The 18,642-nt window shown below is 48.0% G+C and overlaps 2 protein-coding genes, 1 long non-coding RNA gene and 2 pseudogenes across 5 annotated transcripts; 3 read left to right on the top strand and 2 right to left on the bottom strand.

Annotated features, from left to right (window-relative positions):
* The first annotated feature begins 1,207 nt into the window (after positions 1-1,207).
* On the top strand, positions 1,208-2,740 carry LOC123115351 (putative chaperone protein ClpB2, chloroplastic; annotated as a pseudogene).
* A 111-nt stretch (positions 2,741-2,851) lies between these two features.
* On the top strand, positions 2,852-3,780 carry LOC123115350 (putative RING-H2 finger protein ATL12; annotated as a pseudogene).
* Positions 3,781-4,483: 703 nt separating this feature from the next.
* LOC123114408 (uncharacterized) lies at positions 4,484-6,811 on the bottom strand. The gene is made up of 2 exons (XM_044535862.1): positions 6,684-6,811; positions 4,484-5,364 (listed from the first exon to the last, which is right to left on the bottom strand). The coding sequence occupies exons 1-2, from the start codon at positions 6,787-6,789 to the stop codon at positions 4,691-4,693; spliced, it is 780 nt and encodes a 259-aa protein (XP_044391797.1). The 5' UTR covers positions 6,790-6,811; the 3' UTR covers positions 4,484-4,690.
* A 234-nt stretch (positions 6,812-7,045) lies between these two features.
* LOC123114407 (transcriptional repressor ILP1) lies at positions 7,046-10,318 on the top strand. Its single transcript, XM_044535861.1, has 2 exons — positions 7,046-7,108; positions 7,199-10,318. The coding sequence occupies exon 2, from the start codon at positions 7,238-7,240 to the stop codon at positions 10,148-10,150; it is 2,913 nt and encodes a 970-aa protein (XP_044391796.1). The 5' UTR covers positions 7,046-7,108; positions 7,199-7,237; the 3' UTR covers positions 10,151-10,318.
* Positions 10,319-13,869: 3,551 nt separating this feature from the next.
* Positions 13,870-17,725, bottom strand: LOC123114406 (uncharacterized). 3 transcript variants are annotated; one of them, XR_006456532.1, is made up of 3 exons: positions 16,831-17,725; positions 15,482-16,723; positions 13,870-15,136 (listed from the first exon to the last, which is right to left on the bottom strand). It is a non-coding gene; the product is annotated as an uncharacterized lncRNA (long non-coding RNA). The 3 variants fall into 3 exon arrangements; XR_006456533.1 differs by having other exon boundaries at positions 15,482-16,718; XR_006456531.1 differs by having other exon boundaries at positions 15,482-17,725.
* Positions 17,726-18,642: the final 917 nt, after the last annotated feature.

The raw sequence follows: 18,642 nt of genomic DNA, 5'->3' as shown, positions 1-18,642 counted from the left end.
TACAATAAACAACTGTATTAGGTGTGTTTGGAACACAAAAGACTAAATTTATCATAAAGCGGGGGTGTTTTAGAGGAGAATACATTTATCCAACACCTCTCACGGATTGATAAATTTTAGGTCATCCACTTGAGGGAAATTTGTTTTTGTCCTACAATCCTCTGCGCTTGAAGGCCCAACAAGGTCTACATGAATAAGTATGTAGTAGACATCAGGCACATGCGCGACGACTTCCCTAGTTTCACTGACAAGGTTAGGGTGGCTCCGGTAGGGGAGTGATGAGATTGGCGCGTTGACGACAAACAAAATATTTATCGGGTGTGGCTAAGCTCAGTCGATTGAGACCTAGCGAAGTCTCTATCAAGTGACGTTAGCGTTGTTCTGGTGTAAGTAACATTGCCGGATGCTGCAAACGGTGAGGAAAATTGTTTCGAAGAATGACCAAAAATGTTGCAAGCAATGAAAACACACACGGTAACTGCTACATAGTGCAAGCATCAAAGGAGAATGTTCCCACCGGTGGGATGGTGTGCTACAAACGGCGAGGGTTGATGTTGTGTCCGATGAGACGACATGCTACAACCAGCAATGATGGATGCTACAACCAATAGGAAGACGTGTTGCAAACGGTGGGGAAATGCCAAGAGGGCCATTGGACCGTGCTCATCGCAACATGAATCTCCACGCATAAAACCCAATGGCTACTCAGTCGTCTGATACTTGATTAAATCTCAGTTGACTGAGTATAGCAAACCCGATTTTTATTATATTTTGAATGTTTGGTTGGTACCATGATTTACCCTACAAATGTTTGGCATCTTTACTTGGTTGGTTGCCAAATTTTTGTTTGTCTATGAAATCTTGCAAGCTTTCCTCACATTATCTTCACAAATCTTGCAAAAAAAAAGAGGCTAACAAAGAGTCAGGAAATCTCTAGCCAATATTTTGAGTAGGCAATGGTTGCCAAATTTTGGTACAGCGTGATATGGCATGAAGCCATGAACCAAACATTGACATGTCATTTTTTCTTCCTAGTAGTTCAAAACCTATTTGGACTCACGGGCGTAGAAATCAAATAGGGTCGTAGACATGCACGTTGTTTGTGTGTGTCCCCTCTCCCAGTCAGCCCATTTAACCAAGCCGGCCTTGACGGCTTGACCTAAACATCCACCAAATTCACGCTGGAAATTACAAGATCCTCTCAACAATGGCGTCCTGGTCCCGGACGAGTACTGCGCAAGCTTACGATCCACTGCTGGGTACCAACACATCGCCGTCTTCCACCTCCACCTCCACGTCCACCTCCACTTCCACCGTCCTCGCCGACGAGGTGAGCACGATGTGTAGCCAGATACTCGCGGAGATGAAGGGCATGATCGCCGTCGGAGCGGCGGCGGCCTTGTGCTTCGGGGCGTGGAGGTACTATACGTACCACACCTGCCTGGGCACCTACGGCCGGGACATGACGGCCGCCGCTGGCAAGGGAGACCCCGTGGTGGGCCGCGACGACGAGATCGACCGCGTGGTCCGCATCCTCTACCGCCGGAGCAAGAACTGCGTGGCCCTCGTCGGCGCCGCGGGGGTCGGCAAGACGGCCATCGCCGAGGGCCTCGCGCAGCGCATCGCCGCAGGGAAGGTGCCCAAGCAGCTCAAGGGCACGCGCCTCGTGGAGCTCGACCTCGGGGCCATGGTGGCCGGGACGCGGTGGCGCGGCATGTTCGAGGAGCGCATGAAGGCCGTCATCAGGCGAGCCGAGGCCTCCCATGGCAAGATCATACTGTTCATCGACGAGATGCACACACTCGTCGGCGCCGGCGACTACCAGCGCCGAAACGACGCTGCCAACATGCTCAAGCCGGCGTTGGCCCGTGGCCGCATCCGCTGCATCGGCGCCACGACGTTCGACGAGTACCGCAAGCACATCGAGAAGGACACGGCCCTCGAGCGGCGGTTCCAGAAGGTGCACGTTGAGCAGCCGACCACGCAGGCTACAACCACCATCCTGCAGGGGATCAGGCAGCGGTATCAGAAACACTATGGCCTGGAAATCCAGGATGCTGCTGTTGACGCCGCCGTGCACCTCGCTGACCGCTATATCACCGGTGAGAAAAGCTTATACTAGAACTTTACAAGCTTGGTTTTTCGGCGTAAGATTTACGATTTGAGCAAAACTGATGGATTTCATTCATGCCGTAGGTCGTCAATTTCCTGATAAGGCAATTGATCTAATAGACGAGGCTTGCACCTCCGTCGAGCGAAAAGCAAAAACAATTGTTGGCCCGGATCTTATCGCAAGGGTAAGGGGTGTGCGCTTGTCAAGCGCCATTTTCAACTCATTTAGTTATTGAAGATACTAGGAGTTACGCCGTTAACCTCATGTTGTTATTTGAAGGTGGTAAGCCGGTGGACCGGGATTCCTTTAACTCAGCTTGATCAAGATGAGAAGGTCAAGTTAATGCACTTAGCAGACAGATTGCATGAGAGAGTAGTAGGTCAGAATGAGGCGGTCGATTTGGTTGCAGATGCCGTGTTGCGTTCTAGGGTTGGTCTTGCTCGAGGTGGCCAACCCGTAGGCTCCTTCCTCTTTCTAGGCTCAACTGGTGTTGGAAAGACAGAACTTGCAAAAGCTCTCGCCGAGCAGTTATTTGGCAGTGAGAAGATGTTGGTTCGCTTCGACATGTTAGAATATAGTTGTTCATCCTCCGTGATTCACGCTGCAGGTGGGAGTGGGTCAGCGTGAGTCGCTGGACAGAGGAGGCGCTGCAGCACAGGCGCACTCCTGCCGCCGCTCGATGGCCGCCGCCGCCGCATCACCGTCTCTTCCTCCCCTCCCTCGCGCCGCCGCCGCCGCTCAGCACCTCTCGGCCTCCCCTACCTCGGAGCTTCTTGCCATCGACCGTTCGACCAATCGTACGTGGGCATGGCGAAAACCATGGTGCTCCTGCAGCTCTGCGCGACGATCGCGGCACAGGCGCACGCGCAGGCGCTGACGCAGCTGGCAGCGGAGGAGACGCCGCCGGGGGCGGGCGTGAAGGTATCGTTCCGGCCTAGCGTGGCCATCGTGGCGGGCATCTTCACCATGATCTTCTCCCTCACCTTCTTCCTCCTCATGTACGCCAAGTTCTGGCACCCCGCCAACACGCCCCTCCTGCCGGCCACCACCACCGCCAGCCCGTTCTGCGGCACTGACCCTGCAACGGCCGCTTTGGAGGAGGCGAGCGCCGGCGTGGGCAAGGCGGTCATCGAGTCGCTGCCCTTCTTCCGGTTCGCGGCGCTGGCGGGGCGCGGCAGGGGCTGGAGTGCGCCGTGTGCCTGGCCCGCTTCGACGATGCCGACCTGCTCCGCCTGCTCCCGCGCTGCCGCCACGCCTTCCACCTCGACTGCGTCGACCGCTGGCTGCACTCCAGCGCCAGCTGCCCGCTCTGCCGCGCTCGCGTCCACCCCGACGACGCCGACCTCGGCTTCAAGTACGCCGCCGCCAGCGCGCGATTCGTCTTGGGCGCAGGCGACGACGACGCCGCTGTTGGTGCCGCCCCCGCGCCATCATCCGGCCGCGACCTCCTCACCGGCATCTTCGTCGAGCGCGTGCCGTCCTCGCGCTTCGGTGATGATGCTGATGCCACGGATTCTTGTAAGAAGGTGGAGCTGGACCGGCACCGGCACCGCATCGTGGTGTCGGACAGTGTGTTCAAGAGCCGGTGGAGCGACCTCAACTCAGCGGACCTCATCGCGCTGGACACCGAGATGCTGCGCTCCGTCTCCAGCGGCCGCTTCCCCTAGCTGTACCCGGACGACGACATATTGGGTCGGAGGCCGTGGAGCCATCACGCCCGATTTGTGAATTTGATTAGTGCTGATGTTACTGAAGAGTAAAGAGTATAGCGTTCAGTTCCTTTTTTATATCCATCAAGCAATATGATGTCACTGTTCAGTTTATATGTTAAGTGGGATCCCACTTATTCCCACCTAATATGTGCTAGTTTTGGTGGGACTAGCACTTCTTTTCCACCAAACCGTGTTGGGACTAGGTGGATCAAGGTGGGATTCCCAGGAACCGTCCCACTTGCAGCGTGATCCGTGATGCGTCTCATTGGAGCACCCCCAAGGTTTAATCATAATATATGAGCTCTCTTACATTACGTTACATTACATCCTCCTGAAACTAATTCAGAGGCATTCACCACACCGCATACCGCCCAGGATGAATGCTCCTTTTCTTTGCCTTTTTGTGTGTGTAAAATAGCTTTGGATAGCTTTGTTTCTGAAGTTGCAACACTTAGCAGCTACCATACATGAATCTGTAGAGATCAAGGGCTCAACCTCGTGATATCAAACTCAAATGCAAGTAGAGGAAGTTGTAGCAATCATGCTAATCGATCATGGGTACGTAGGCACAATAGATACCAAATCGTACAATGTTTTCCATAGCTTCAAGAGAAACTGCAAATAGATACCACTGCGAAACTAAACTGGCAATCACACAGAGGGATAATGTTGCTGCTACTTATTCAAAATCGTCCACGAGTTAACAATATTCCACGCCGCCGGCAATTCGCAAATCTCACTACTGAACTAAAAACAACAGCGATACCTTATACCACAAATTCTCACAAGTATTAACTACAGTAAAAAGGACTCGATTGCTCAGCCAGGTTCATGAGCACGAATGCGGTAACAGCAGTAGCTTCCATCACAAGTTCTTGAACGCGGACTCGTTGGGGAGCTTAGGCGTGAGCCTCTCCAGCAAGGCCTTGTTGGGGAAGTGATCGGCGTCGACGAAGTAGAAGTTCCCCTCGGCCCTGAAGGTGACGAAAGGCCGGTTAGTCTCCGCGGGCCTGATGTCAGCAAACTTGATTGTCTTCTTCAGGGGTGTAGCCAGCCACGACATTATCTCCGCCTCGAAGCTGTCTGAGCCCTGTCGCCACCTCAGCTTGTGGATATACGGGCTCACGAACCAGTGCAGGGCTGCGGTTGTTGTGGCACTGAGGAAGATCACAGTAGATGCAACTCCTCCCTTGAGGATCACATTCATGTCGGGTGAAGTCATGAACGTTATCACAGGGCCTAGCGACACGGAGAGGCAGCAGGTGGACAGGGACAGAAGCTTCACTTTCTTGATGGTTGATGATATCGGTCCCTGATAAACCAGATGATCATCTTTGTCCTCCTTGATCTGCTTGGATTTGGGCCCAATGCTTATCTTGCCGCCACTGGGGTCTGTTTCTTTAACAGCAGTGGCTTGAGAAGCCCATCTTGTCTGGCTGTACAGAGAAGCCATTGAGCCAAAGCTGTTCCCTTTTGCAAGAGGGTTAGGCCTGCATGTTGAGAAATGCCTCCATGTTGCAGATCCAGGAACCTGAAAATCTGGCAAAGCAAAGGGCAATGAGCTATTTATGTATGGTTCCAGCGATACGTGCAAGACAGTGCAAGATTTACTTTGGTTATCCAACAGATACATGCTGACACAGTAAAACCTGTCATAGCTACACACTTTTTATCATCAGTTCAGGTCGCTACACATTTCATGGCAATACACAAGGGGAAACGGCACATGCTATAATTTCAAGATTTATTTTTCCACAAAATAATTTCACACACATATTCCAGCAAGCACTTGAAAACAGTAGAGTATTTACTAGCTGTGTTTGCCAAACTGCAACTATGTGATAGTGAACAACACAAGAGGTGCTGCTGCTCAGGGCTTCGATTTGAAATACCACTGGAAGATAACTAAAAATATGTGGAAGTGGAGCATTACTACTCTACAGAAAGATAACGCAATGTAACAAAAGTGTAATTCTATCTATCTACAATGAACGGAAATGACCAAGCATAAACAACTTACTACTTAACCAATTCTCAGGTGATACACAACACGGTGGCTCATAACGCACCAACCAGTCAGATAACAAGAGCAGCTCAGCACTGATACAGTGCTCCAGCTACCAAACCAAACAAGGAAGATCAATTACCACACCAGCAGAACCATACCGTCAGTCCTGTGGCCCTCACCATATTTCATCAACACACGCAAAATACAACGCCATACATGTTATGATGATAGAGCAGACAAAGGAGAAACTGCACGTTAGCCACGCATAGCGATATGGGGCACATTAAGACGCATACTACTACAGCACGCACATAAAAAATGGTGCTCTGTTTTCCTATCTGATTCCGTCAAAAATGCAAGCACGTGATGCAAACAAATAGGCGGCTCCGCTCGCGCGCACCATCTGTAAAGAAAGAAGAGTGGATTACAGCAACCTGATGTCAGCAAAGAAAGAAGAGTGGATCGCAAAATTTCCTTGTGAGCTCCAACCGGCGTAAGCACGGGGGGCAATGATGGACAGGGTGCTGTTCCAAACAACCTCAGATCGCATGCCCTTGTAACAATTTGACCAACCTACAGCAGCAATTCTCAGTTCACAGACAACAGAGGTCCACAGGTGATGAATCAATCAATCAATCAGCCAGATAACAGCAGCAGCTCAGCGCCCACTGGTGCCAATCAGTAATTGTAAGTTTGTAACACCTAAGCGCCCACTAGGAGAGCGACCACTAGGCAGCAGAATCGCGTCACCAAATCGCCTCAGCTCGAAGGAACGCAGCACCGCGCGGATCAAATCTAGCCACTGCTACACCGGGGGCGACCATGGGGGGAGGAGGCGGTGGAGAGGAACCTGAGACGGCGCGCGGGGGCGCACCGGCGGCGGACGAGTGGCGGAGCAGGATCCCGCGGAGGGAGGACGCCGACGCGGATCGCAGCCTCGCCGTCGCCGTCGCCATGGGGGGGGGGGGGGGGGGGGGGGATTAGCTAGGGTTTACGGGGCGAGAAGAGTCGTGGGGGGGGGGGGGGGAGTGGTGGTGGAGCAGGGGAAGGGGAATGAGAATGACGACGCTCTGGCCGGGCCTGGGCTCAACTCGGCCTACTATGGGCTGTGAACTGGGCCAGTAGCAGGCCGAGTCTGACACAAGGCCCAGCACGACAAGCAGTCGGTTCCGGACCCTACTTGGCCTTTGGTTTTCTTTTGCTGGCCTACTCTCTATCTCTCACCCGGATCTCCTCGCCCCGCCGCGCCGGAACCCTAGCCGCCGCCCACCGCCGGTGAGATCCCTGCGCCCTCATCCGCTAGAAACTTCAAATCGAAGCTCCAGCCGCTCCCTCCCGCCTGACCCGGTTCCGTGGACTTGCTAGGTTTCGCCTCCTGTCGCGGGGCCGAGCCGAGCGACCGGGATGAGCAGCCACCGCAAGAACTTCCGCCGCCGCGCGGACGACGACGACGACGGGGGCAAGGCCGACGACGCCGGCCCCGCGACCAGGCCCTCCGCCAAGGCCCAGCCCCCGCCCGCGCCTCCCAGGCCCAGGCCGCAGGGCGCGAGCCGCCTCAGCTTCGCCGACGACGAGGAGGACGAGGACGACGCCGAGGAGGGGCCCTTCGCGCAGCAGCGGAGCCGCCGCCCGTCCGCCACGGTGCGGCAGACACGCACGGCCTCCCCGGCCGCCACGGCCCTCCACCGCGTCACGCCCGCCAGGGACCGGGCGAGGAGCTCTCCGGCCGTCGCGGCGGCGGCGGCCGCTCCAGCGCCCAAGCCATCCAACTTCCAGAGCCATGCTGGCGAGTACACCCCCGAACGCCTCCGGGAGCTCCAGAAGAACGCGCGCCCGCTCCCTGGGAGCCTCCTGCGCGCTCCGGCGCCTCCTCCTCCCCCTCCTCCGGCGGCGGCTGAGTCCCGGCATCAGCGGCTGGCTGGAGCTGCGGCCAGCACCTCGTCTGCTCCCGCCACTGCCGGTAAAGCACTTCCCGCGGAGCCAGTGGTTGTTCTCAAAGGTCTGGTGAAACCTATGGCACATGCCAGCATAGGACCATCACGGAGACCGTTGCCGAACGAGGTTGAAGATGATGATTCTGAAGTGGAGGCGGAGGATGATGGGGAAGATGAGGAGAAAGGGCCGCTGATACCTGATAAGGCGACGATCGAAGCCATCCGGGCAAAGCGGCAGCAACTGCAACAGCCGAGGCATGCGGCGCCCGATTTCATCTCCCTTGATGGTGGCGGTGTGCTCAGCAGCAGGAGGGATGCGGCTGGCGGGTCCAGTGATGAAGACGACAACGAGATGGAGGGTAGGATTGCCATGTACTCTGAGAAGACGAGTGATGGCCACAGGAGCTCAAAAGGAGTGTTTCAGGGGATCAATAATAGGGGCCCTGCTGCCAGTTTGGGGGCTATGAAAGATAGGTTTATGGAGGTTGAGGATGATGAGGTTGATGATGAAGAGGAGGAAGAAAGGAAGTGGGAGGAGGCACAGGTCAAAAAGGCGCTTGGTAATAGGATGGACGATTCTTCTGCTCAGAGAGCAACCAACGGTGTTTCGGCTGCGAGGCAGCAGGTTCAGCCGCAGCCATCTGGATACTCGGGAGGTCCTCATTATCAGCCCTCCTTTAGCGGGGTTGTGCCTGGGGCATCTGTTTTTGCATCGGGTAGTGCAGAGTTCTTGTCCATCTCTCAGCAAGCTGATGTAGCAAGCAAAGCCCTGCAGGAGAACATCAGAAAGCTCAAGGAAAGCCACAAGACAACAGTTGATTCTTTAGCGAGGACCGACGCACATCTTAATGAAGCGCTTTCAGAGATTTCCAGCCTGGAGGGTGGCTTGCAGGATGCAGAGAAGAAGTTTGTGTACATGCAGGAGCTCCGGAACTATATTTCTGTCATGTGTGATTTCTTGAATGATAAGGCATTCTTCATAGAGGAGCTGGAGGAGCACATGCAGAAATTGCATGAGAATCGGGCACTGGCTGTTTCAGAGAGACGGGCTGCCGACTTTGCTGATGAATCGGGCGTGATCGAAGCTGCGGTGAGTGCAGCAATATCTGTTCTTAGCAAAGGACCAAGCTCAGCTAACCTGTCTGCTGCATCGCATGCTGCACAAGCAGCAGCAACTGCTGCCAGGGAAAGCGCTAACCTACCACCGGAGCTGGATGAGTTTGGCAGAGATATCAATCTCCAGAAGCGTATGGATCTTAAGCGAAGGGAAGAGAACAGGAGGCGAAGAAAAGCTCGGTCCGAATCCAAAAGATTGTCTTCTGCACGGAAGAGTGCTACTGAGCACATTGAAGGTGAGCTAAGCACTGATGAGAGTGACACCGACACCAGTGCTTATCTGTCCAGCCGTGATGAGTTGCTCAAGACTGCTGATGCTGTATTCAGTGATGCTGCAGAGGAATACTCGAGCCTTACAATTGTCAAGGACAAGTTTGAAGGCTGGAAAACACAATATCCTTTGGCCTACCGAGATGCTCATGTGTCACTAAGTGTGCCATCTGTGTTTACCCCGTATGTGAGGCTGGAGCTTCTGAATTGGGATCCTCTCCATGAAACAACTAGTTTCTTTGACATGCAGTGGACTAACGTTCTTGTGGGTTATGGAGTGCAAGATGAAGATAGTGCTGACCCTACTGATCTAGATCTGAACCTCATTCAAGTTCTAGCAGAAAAGGTGGCCCTTCCTGTCCTGCACCACCGTATTAAGCACTGCTGGGACATTCTGAGCACTCAAAGAACACAGCATGCTGTAGATGCAACTTTTATGGTGATTAACTATGTGCCGCTAACAAGCAAGCCTTTGCATCAACTGCTGGCTACGGTGTGTAGTCGTCTGACTGAGGCAATTGCTGACGTGTCAGTACCAGCTTGGGGATCAATGCTGACAAGGGTTGTGCCAGGTGCTGCTGAGTATGCTGCATACAGATTCGGAGTGGCCACACGGCTGCTTAAAAATGTGTGTCTGTGGAAAAAGGTCCTTGCAGGTGATGCCCTGGAGAAACTTGCTCTAGAAGAACTATTGATAGGAAAGATTCTTCCTCATATGAAAAGTATCATTCTGGAAGTCCATGATGCGATCACAAGGGCCGAACGGATAGCTGCATCACTTTCAGGAGTCTGGTCTTCACCAAACAAGAAGCTGCAGCCTTTCACAGATTTCGTGTTGGAACTATCAAACAAGCTCAAGAGTAGACACGTTTCAGGCGTTAGTGAAGAAGAGATACGTGGGCTGGCTCGTCGTTTGAAGAACATATTGGTGGCGCTGAACGAGTACGATAAGGCTAGAAATATTTTGAAGACCTTCCAAATCAGAGAAGCTCTCTAGCTAGTTTTTCCCTTGACATAGAACAAGAATTCTATTTTTGTTTGAAGACGACAAGCAGGTTCGATATCCTTCTGGTTCACGGGAATGTTGTAATGTCTAATTATCTCTGTACATCAAATGATCATGAGTACCTAGTCCAATCTTGCATGCATGATGGTGCAATTTTCATGGTGCTTCTGGATTTCAGGAATCATTGTCTTTCTCGGTAATGGCCAACATCAGTTAACTGACTGATAAGGCATATTTATGTTCAGCACTTTTCTGCATTATATTATTATTAGACATCTTTCATGAAAGCTTGCTTTTTTGTGTTATGAAGTTTTGGACCATTCTGATAGAGTTTGGCTTTGGTTCATGCAAGTCAACTTACATTACTTGATATAGTTTGATAAGCCAGCTTGGTAAAATAGATCTACTTTCAGACATGAGCGGTGGATCCTAGCATTTAAGGAAATGGCTTTATGTGCAATGGAAATCGCTCGCATGCTAGGTGTGAGGTTGGTCTAGTAAACTTATTTAAGTTGCATGCTTTTGTTCTAGAATCTAGACATTGATTATTGCTCTGTGACTTATGTAGATATCATCTCTTTCACAAAAATATATGATTCTCTATTTCTTCTTAGCTTTAAACAAGAGAAATATACTACTCCCTCCGTCCGGAATTTTAAACACGTCTAGATACATCCATTTCTGCGACAAGTAATTCGGCACGGATGGAGTATTATATCTAATCTTTATTAAAAAAACATAGTTATGGTTAGTCAAGAATTTCACTTTTTAAGGCAGTATGTTCTAGATCCCTTTCAGTTTACAAAAATATTGGAACATCTGATCATGAGTACCTAGTTCAATCTTGCATGCATGATGATATCCATGCAGTTTTAACGGTCTTCTAGATTTCAGTAAAAAGAAAAATTGGGGTAATGGCCAGTGCCAGTTAACTGACTGAAAACACATACTGTATGTTTATCAATTTCCTTATTAGATTATTATTAGACATCTCTCATGTGTTATGTTTTGGACAGTTCTGCTAGAGTTTTGCTTTGGTTCATGTTATCCAGCTTACATTCCTTGATATAGCTTGATAAGGCAGCTTTGTAAAATAGATCTGACATTCAGACATGTCGGGGAAAATTCTACTAGCACTTGATGAAATGGCATATAAATGTAGAATGGAAATTGCAGGCATGCTAAGTGCTTGCTCTCGGTAACGCTCTTTCTAAAAAAAAAAAAGGTTCTCTTGGCTTCAAACAAGAAATTTTTCGTATTTTTGGATATCCTCAGCCTGGGTGTTTGTTAATCTTGGCATGTCTGTTTGGGAAATCTGACTTATTGTTGGGCTTCAATTCTATTCGGACGGTTTTTCCCTGTCGTTGGATGTAAATTCGTATCATAATCGACATGGCCTGCTGTTTGTAAATTTTGGAGGCCAGCTGCTGAAGGTAGATCATCATCCTTCCCAATGTTGCAGCTGTTGAAGTGATCAAATCTTGTCTCCCCTGTGAAACCTTTTCCATGCCGATTGTGTTTAGCAGTCCACGTTTGCTGGGCTCGTCTCTGTTATAATTGCACACATGTTCACCAGAGACTCTGTTCCTCGTGCAAACAATGTAAATAAGCAGGTAGCCTGTGAAAGTGCTTTTTTGATCCCTAGCTCACATGCTCCCTGATGACAGTAAATCCAAAAAATTAGTTTAAAAAAACTGATTTTTTTTGTGATAAACATTGATCAATGTTTTAATTGCCTGCAACTTTTTGCAATGAAATGACATTCGTGGAGGTCTGAGCAAAAGAAAAAAATCGATGCTCCAAAATGCTTCCAACTTTTTGCTATTGACAGCCTGATGATACTCTCCCACGCCACACTTGTGACTCTGTTCATTCCTGCATTGCATACAAGATCATGCGTCTCTCTCCTCTGTCTATCCCAACACATGAGAAAGGTTATCCTGTATTCTGTATAGGTGGAAAGATCTTGTGAGGAATCTGTTTTTTTTTTTTGCATCAATGACATTGTTTGCGCCGGTTGTCCGGATCTGTAGATGGACGGCATTTCGCTACTACTGACTACAGTTTTTGTGAATCAAAGATGATACTAAAGGGAAGACCCTCCAAAACAGAGAAGCTCTCTGGCTAGTTCTTCCTTTGACATGCTAACATGAAGTGCATTTGGTTCCACATCTGTTTCAATCTACGGAGGTCCATGTTGTGACGCCTGACTATCTTTACATCAGCAAACAATCATCTTTACATCAGGAAATGATGATGAGAGAGTATCTAGTTCAGTTAATCTTGCATGACGACATCATCTGATCTTCTTCATTTGCCTAAGCTACTCTTTCATTTACGGTGGGTTACCCCTGCTCACCAGTGGCTAGGCCACGACCCTGAACTTGGCCATTCTGTCCGGTTTCGATCTGCGCAGTTCATTCTGTGCATTTTCTATCTGGTTTGCTTATAAACGGGAGTAGATCAAATTTCTTTTTAAAATGAGATGTCATCGCTGAGCTTCAGAGTCTTGAGTTGTTGCCATCTGCTCACTAGCCCCTCAAGTGAAGATTACCTAAAAGAAGGCCAAGCCAGTTCCATCCACCCTCCTCTTCCGGAACCCATCACCATGAAGCAAATGTCAGCTGTTGAGTGGGCCCTCTGGTGTAGGCCAAACCCCCTATATTGCACCTCAAGATGAAGATGGCGATCCCAAGTTTCGGACCGTTGATCAACAACGCATCTATATAATTGGTCGTTCAATTAGCATTAGATTCCTCAAACGGTGCAGCTTCGTTATTTTCTTGGTCGAATAGCCGTTTCATTTTTATGTTGACAAAGATCCGGCACTGTTTGAAAGTTCGGTTTCTGGTCACTCTTGTGAGGTTTTTCATCAAAGATTCTCTTTAGAGTCCTATTTTATACTCCCTCCTGTCGGGGAGATGAATGTATCTAGATATATTTTAGTTCTAGATATATCCATTTTTATCAACTAGGAAATGTGCCCGTGCGTTGCAACGGGAAAATAAGTATCCATGAACCCGTTAAAGAAATGTGCCACCAACTGAGACCTTCCCTGCTGACACTGAGAAACTGAAATTCTTTTTGTGCATACATTCAGCAAAGCAATTAAATCAAAATGTAACATTCCAAAGCTAATAAAAGGATTTTCTTTCTTACACCATGGGGAAAGTTCATAAAATCTAGCAATCAAGCAAAAAAGGAATTTACCTATAGTTACCAACAAATAAAGCATTATAACTCTTAAAAAGATTTAAATCAGTGCTGAAGATTGACTAAAAATGAGTAGATAAATTCAAGTGTCACACTTCGAGACGACTAATTTACATGTCATGAAGTTGCAGTGAAGAGATAATTTAGTCCCATTAGGAAAATGATTACAAATGAAATATTTTGATGCCAGCAAAACTTTTCAGTGAAAATAAAAATTGAATGCTGGAGGCATATCTGAATGAATGATCTGTTTGGTTGATGAAATACCACCAAAAAAGCATCAACACCTCTAAATGAATGATCCGTTAGACTGACGAGATACCATCACAAGAGGATCAGCTTCACCTTCTTGTGGACCACCTTCAGATTACAGTCTAATCTACGGATGGCTGCTATGACAGTCTTGTATAATTACCTAGCCTTATCTCTAAGTGTTCTGCACCTGAAGTTCTATGCTATCTGAAAAACGGGAGCAAGCATTCAGAGAATCCATCCAAAACATTAATTTGGTCATGTTTACATTCTGCGACTTTGTGCAACATATCATGGAAAAATTCACAAATAAAATCCATAAAGTACAGTGCACACACTTGGTGAAGAGCCCTTATACATAGTCACAAATTCTATAGCCTTACTCCATTCTCTCATGATCATACATTTCTCTATTGTTGGCATGTATTAGAATTGGCTCCCATGGTCAAGATAACAATGCAGGTAAATGTGTGTGCACACCTCATGGTCGTGTCTGCCACCCTTCGTAAATAAATCCATGCTGCCTCCCATGCTTGAGTATCTAGAAGCAAACATTTCAATCTGTAGCAATAAATAGACAATAAGTAATTATGTTAAGCTCTAAACCCATAACTCCCTCTAGCCGATAACAAATTCCACTACATACAGAAATTGCATTATGTACTTTGACCAAGTTCATTGTGAAGAGAATACCGTCCTTTTTCTGAAACCTTAAAGCCTGCTGAATGATTTTGATGCATAGCAGTAATGTCATACACTTTGCGCCATTCGAAAAATGTTACCAAAAAAAAACCTTGCATCCACTAAACAATTGTTGTTGAATCTCAAAGTTGGATTAGGTATTGCAGAAAAGTGTAAGCAGGGTGGAGACCAAAAGGTAGAAATTGGTCCATAAATTGATATGAATGGAATTGCGACCTCTCTGTTTTGAAGGTTGCCGAAAAAAATAGAACTCTAAACCAAAATGCTCAGAAACTACTATGCACACTCCAATTGACACAGTGAGCCCAGCATCATGGCCAATTAGAAACGAAGCTCGCATCTGCAAAAAAGACAGGATTTTTTTGGCACCAGAAATTACTTCTGCCTTGCAGTGATGAAACAAACAAAAGGCTAATTTAAGTGACTAAGGTAACTGCCTCTCTGGGAACTGGAAATTGCAAGTTCCTGCTGAGTTCCAAACTGCTGTTGAGCTAGTAGAATTCAGACATGCTCTTCGCTGGTTGAAGTTTGCTTGAAAATTAAATCAAGCTAAAGCCAAGCGTATGATCAGATGCAGTTTAGGGCATAATTCTGATGGATGGCTGCATACTGATAGCGTTTATAGAACTACATTATCTCACAATTTGAATACAAAGACATCATGAACTGGGAGAAATAAATGAGTAGAGCCTGAGCTTTCTGAACACCATTTAGACAATTATAGGAGATACTATTATACCTCCTGTCTAGAGGATCCAATCAAGTGAAAAGTCCCAAGGTCCCAAAAAATAATTGTCTTATCAGCTGAACCTGGATAATTTTTTGGAAAAAACAGAAAACAAAAGTTACAACTAACCAAGTCTAGATTATATAAATAGTTTTAGAGGAAAGATGTTATTCGGGAACAAATCTCATGTTCTTGTACAGGTTTTACAATATATTATCATCCAAAATACCTATGTCTATCAAGTAAGAATATGATCTTTCAGCCTCTCAAAATATGAATCTTTCAGACTTGAATCAAACACGGAGCAAATAGGAACTTCTTCATGAACTTATTAGTCCATGGATTTGAATCAAAAGGGAGCAGCAGTAAAAAAAATAGGGAGCAACAGTACCTTTCTTGTGAAGGGGGTATGGAATAGGCAATAGTACCTTTCTTGCGAAGGGGTCATGGTCAGGAGGGTGTCGGAGATGCTGCTGCAAGTTTTCGCTCCTCTACAGCGGTTGTAGGAGACCGTATTGATATATCGACGTCCAGTAGTCCACCGGCAACAGGGCTTACTTCTTCCTATTGTGAGATAATTATTACTTCTTATATTATCATAGATATGTGTCAACTAACTTTTCAAGTGCCAGGTTCAAGAAGCGAATACTAAATACATCTCCAGCGGTGCACCATGTTAGCACACAACATTCATTTAATCCGACCCCGATAATATTCATGGTTCACTCCCAGAATTAGCTTTCCTAGAATTTCTATAGCAACCAATAATCACCTCTGAATGGGGCTTCAACTTGTAAAAGTGACAACAACAATGCACATTCCAACAATCCATCACTTTGTGAAAGTATCTGACTTTATTGCCATCTCAGAAAACAATGATTCAGTTACAACATTAGTGCAGTACACTGATCGGTTATTCAAGAAAGGAAACAGTAAGAGCAAACAAATAGTAGCAAGTAGCAACATTAATTAAAAAGAAGAAACCTGGAACTGGCTACCAAATAATGTGAACATCTAGTGAAAAAAGTGCACTATCATTTGCGTAACATGTGGTGAGAAAATACAACGCAAATTCAAAACTGTACATCTCTGTTATTATGTTCTCTCTTTCTAACATCCCGATAGCAATATGCCCATATCCAAAAGAAAAATTAATACTTTGTGATTCTAGCCAGTGAGGCAGCTTCTAATCCCCTTCAAGAGCAATAAAATCATATGGAAAATTAGCCACATAATAAATTCATATTACTGAACTCCTGAGCTCTGAATGAGAAACAAAAAGGCTGACCGATGGGGAGCGGCAGCGGGGCGGGACTGTTTTCCTGGATTTAGCGCTCGATATGGGTCGTCGAGATGTGTAAGAGCCAATGCAAAGTATATTGTAAATTCCATCAGAATTTGATTCCACCCAAGAAAAAACTCACAGCTATGTTCATTTCAGAAGAAAGAAAATTAAGAATATCCAAATGTCCATTTAAATTTTGGGAAGATGACAGTTGCTGGCAACGGATCAGCCAGGAGGAGGCATGTGAGGACGTGGTCATACTGGTCGCCGAGGCACAGGACGGTGGCCAGGATCTCCTCTTGCAGGATACACTCATCTTCATGTTGGTTCAATAGTTCAGTATCGTGCTGAAGACAACATCTCCTCTTTCTCTCCATTCTCTACGCTAATATATAATGAATCAAAATGTACAGAACATGAGTAGTATATGAATGAACACTTTCACATTACTGTTGGATGGAACACCGAAGGAACAAAAAAGCAGAAAATTACCTCATGTCTGTTGGGTCAATTGACCGAACAGTTGGCGTGCAGCCGTGTAGATGGCCGCTGGATATAGACAAGGCGATGGACTTCGCGCCTGCAAGTTGCAATGGCATGGAGGGCAGGTATTGTGTACGTCCTGCAGCACCGGCCAGAGGTCCGGGAGAGGCCGAAAGTCGGAGAGGAGGGTTCTCCATGACAGAAGTCGGAGAGGAGGGCGGGCTGTGCCGGCCGTTGGGAAGGAAATAGGAGGTCAAGCTGGTGGTGCGGGGGTTGGGTCTGGTCCGGGAGGAGCGCTGCCGGAGGTAGGGCCGCCTCGCCATCACGGCCTCTGCTCAGCGCGGCAGCGCAAGACGGCGGCGGCGGCGGCGCCGTACCCGTACGCGAGGAGGAGAGCCCGTGCTTGTGCAGGTGTGTGCGTTTTTCTCTGTTTTGCACTTAAAGTAACGTGGACGCCTCACCCTCCTCCGGCTCAGCTCGTCGTCGTCCTCCTGTCGCTCGCCAACGAGATCGCCATGACGCCGCTCGCTCTCCTCCCAGCTCCTCCTCCTGGCCGACCTCGCGTGTGCTCTGCCCGCCGCTTCACACACCGGGGCCGCCACCTTGCCGACGTCCCAGCGAGCCTCCCGACAGCCGTCGGCGGCATCTCCACTCTCCCCCGCGCTTGGCTGCCCTCCGCCTCGCCCCGCCTCGCCCCGCCTGGAGCCCGGGCGTTTTCTCAGTTAAAAAGGAGCGCGAGTGGAATTCTAATAAATCTAAGGGTCAATTTGTAAAATCAAAACGTTTTTCCAGATACACTTAAATCGGGACCGCGGGTTGATTTCCCGGAAACTGCGGGGCTTTTCTGCAAAACGTGCGACGACAGACGACCAGAAGCAATCGGTGGTTTATTAGTAGGTAAAGATAAAGATTTCTGCGATAAGTAATTTCGAACGGAGGTACCTTTCTATATGGTTCTTATGGAAGTACTATGTTCTCTTGTTGATATTATCTCACTTTTGTGTGTTTCGTATATAATGCAAGGCTAAAAGTAGTAATGCATTTATTGTAATCATTGTCATATCTTATTCACCCCCCCTCTAGTCGACATAACGCACTTTCAATGTGGGTGGACCGGTACTTGGGTACTGCCCTAACTTGGACAAGCATCCCACTTATGATTAACCCCTATTGCAAGCATCCGCAACTACAAAAGAAGTATTAAGGTAAACCTAACCACAGCATTAAACATATGGATCCATATCAACCCCTAACGAAGCAACGCATAAACTAGGGTTTAAGCTTCTGTCACTCTAGCAACCCATCATCTACTTATTACTTCCCCATGCCTTCCTCTAGGCCCAAATAATGGTGAAGTGTCATGTAGTCGACGTTCACATAACACCACTAGAGGAAAAGACAACATACATCTCATCAAAATATCGAACGAATACCAAATTCACATGACTACTAATAGCAAGACTTCACCCATGTCCTCAGGAACAAACGTAACTACTCACAAAGCATATCCATGTTCATAATCAGAGGAGTAATAATATGCATAAAGGATCTGAACATATGATCTTCCACCAAGTAAACCAATTAGCATCAACTACAAGGAGTAATCAACACTACTAGCAACCCACAGGCACCAATTTGTGGTTTTGATACAAGATTGGATACAAGAGATGAACTATGGTTTTGAGAGGAGATGGTGCTGGTGAAGATGTTGATGGAGATTGACCCCCTCCCGATGAGAGGATCGTTGGTGATGATGTTGGTGATGATTTCCCCCTTCCGGAGGGAAGTGTCCCCGGCAGAACAGTTCTGCCGGAGCCCTAG

Source organism: Triticum aestivum, chromosome 5B, assembly GCF_018294505.1.
Source record: "Triticum aestivum cultivar Chinese Spring chromosome 5B, IWGSC CS RefSeq v2.1, whole genome shotgun sequence".
Classification (NCBI taxonomy): domain Eukaryota; kingdom Viridiplantae; phylum Streptophyta; class Magnoliopsida; order Poales; family Poaceae; genus Triticum; species Triticum aestivum.
This window is presented reverse-complemented; position numbering and strand designations above follow the sequence as displayed.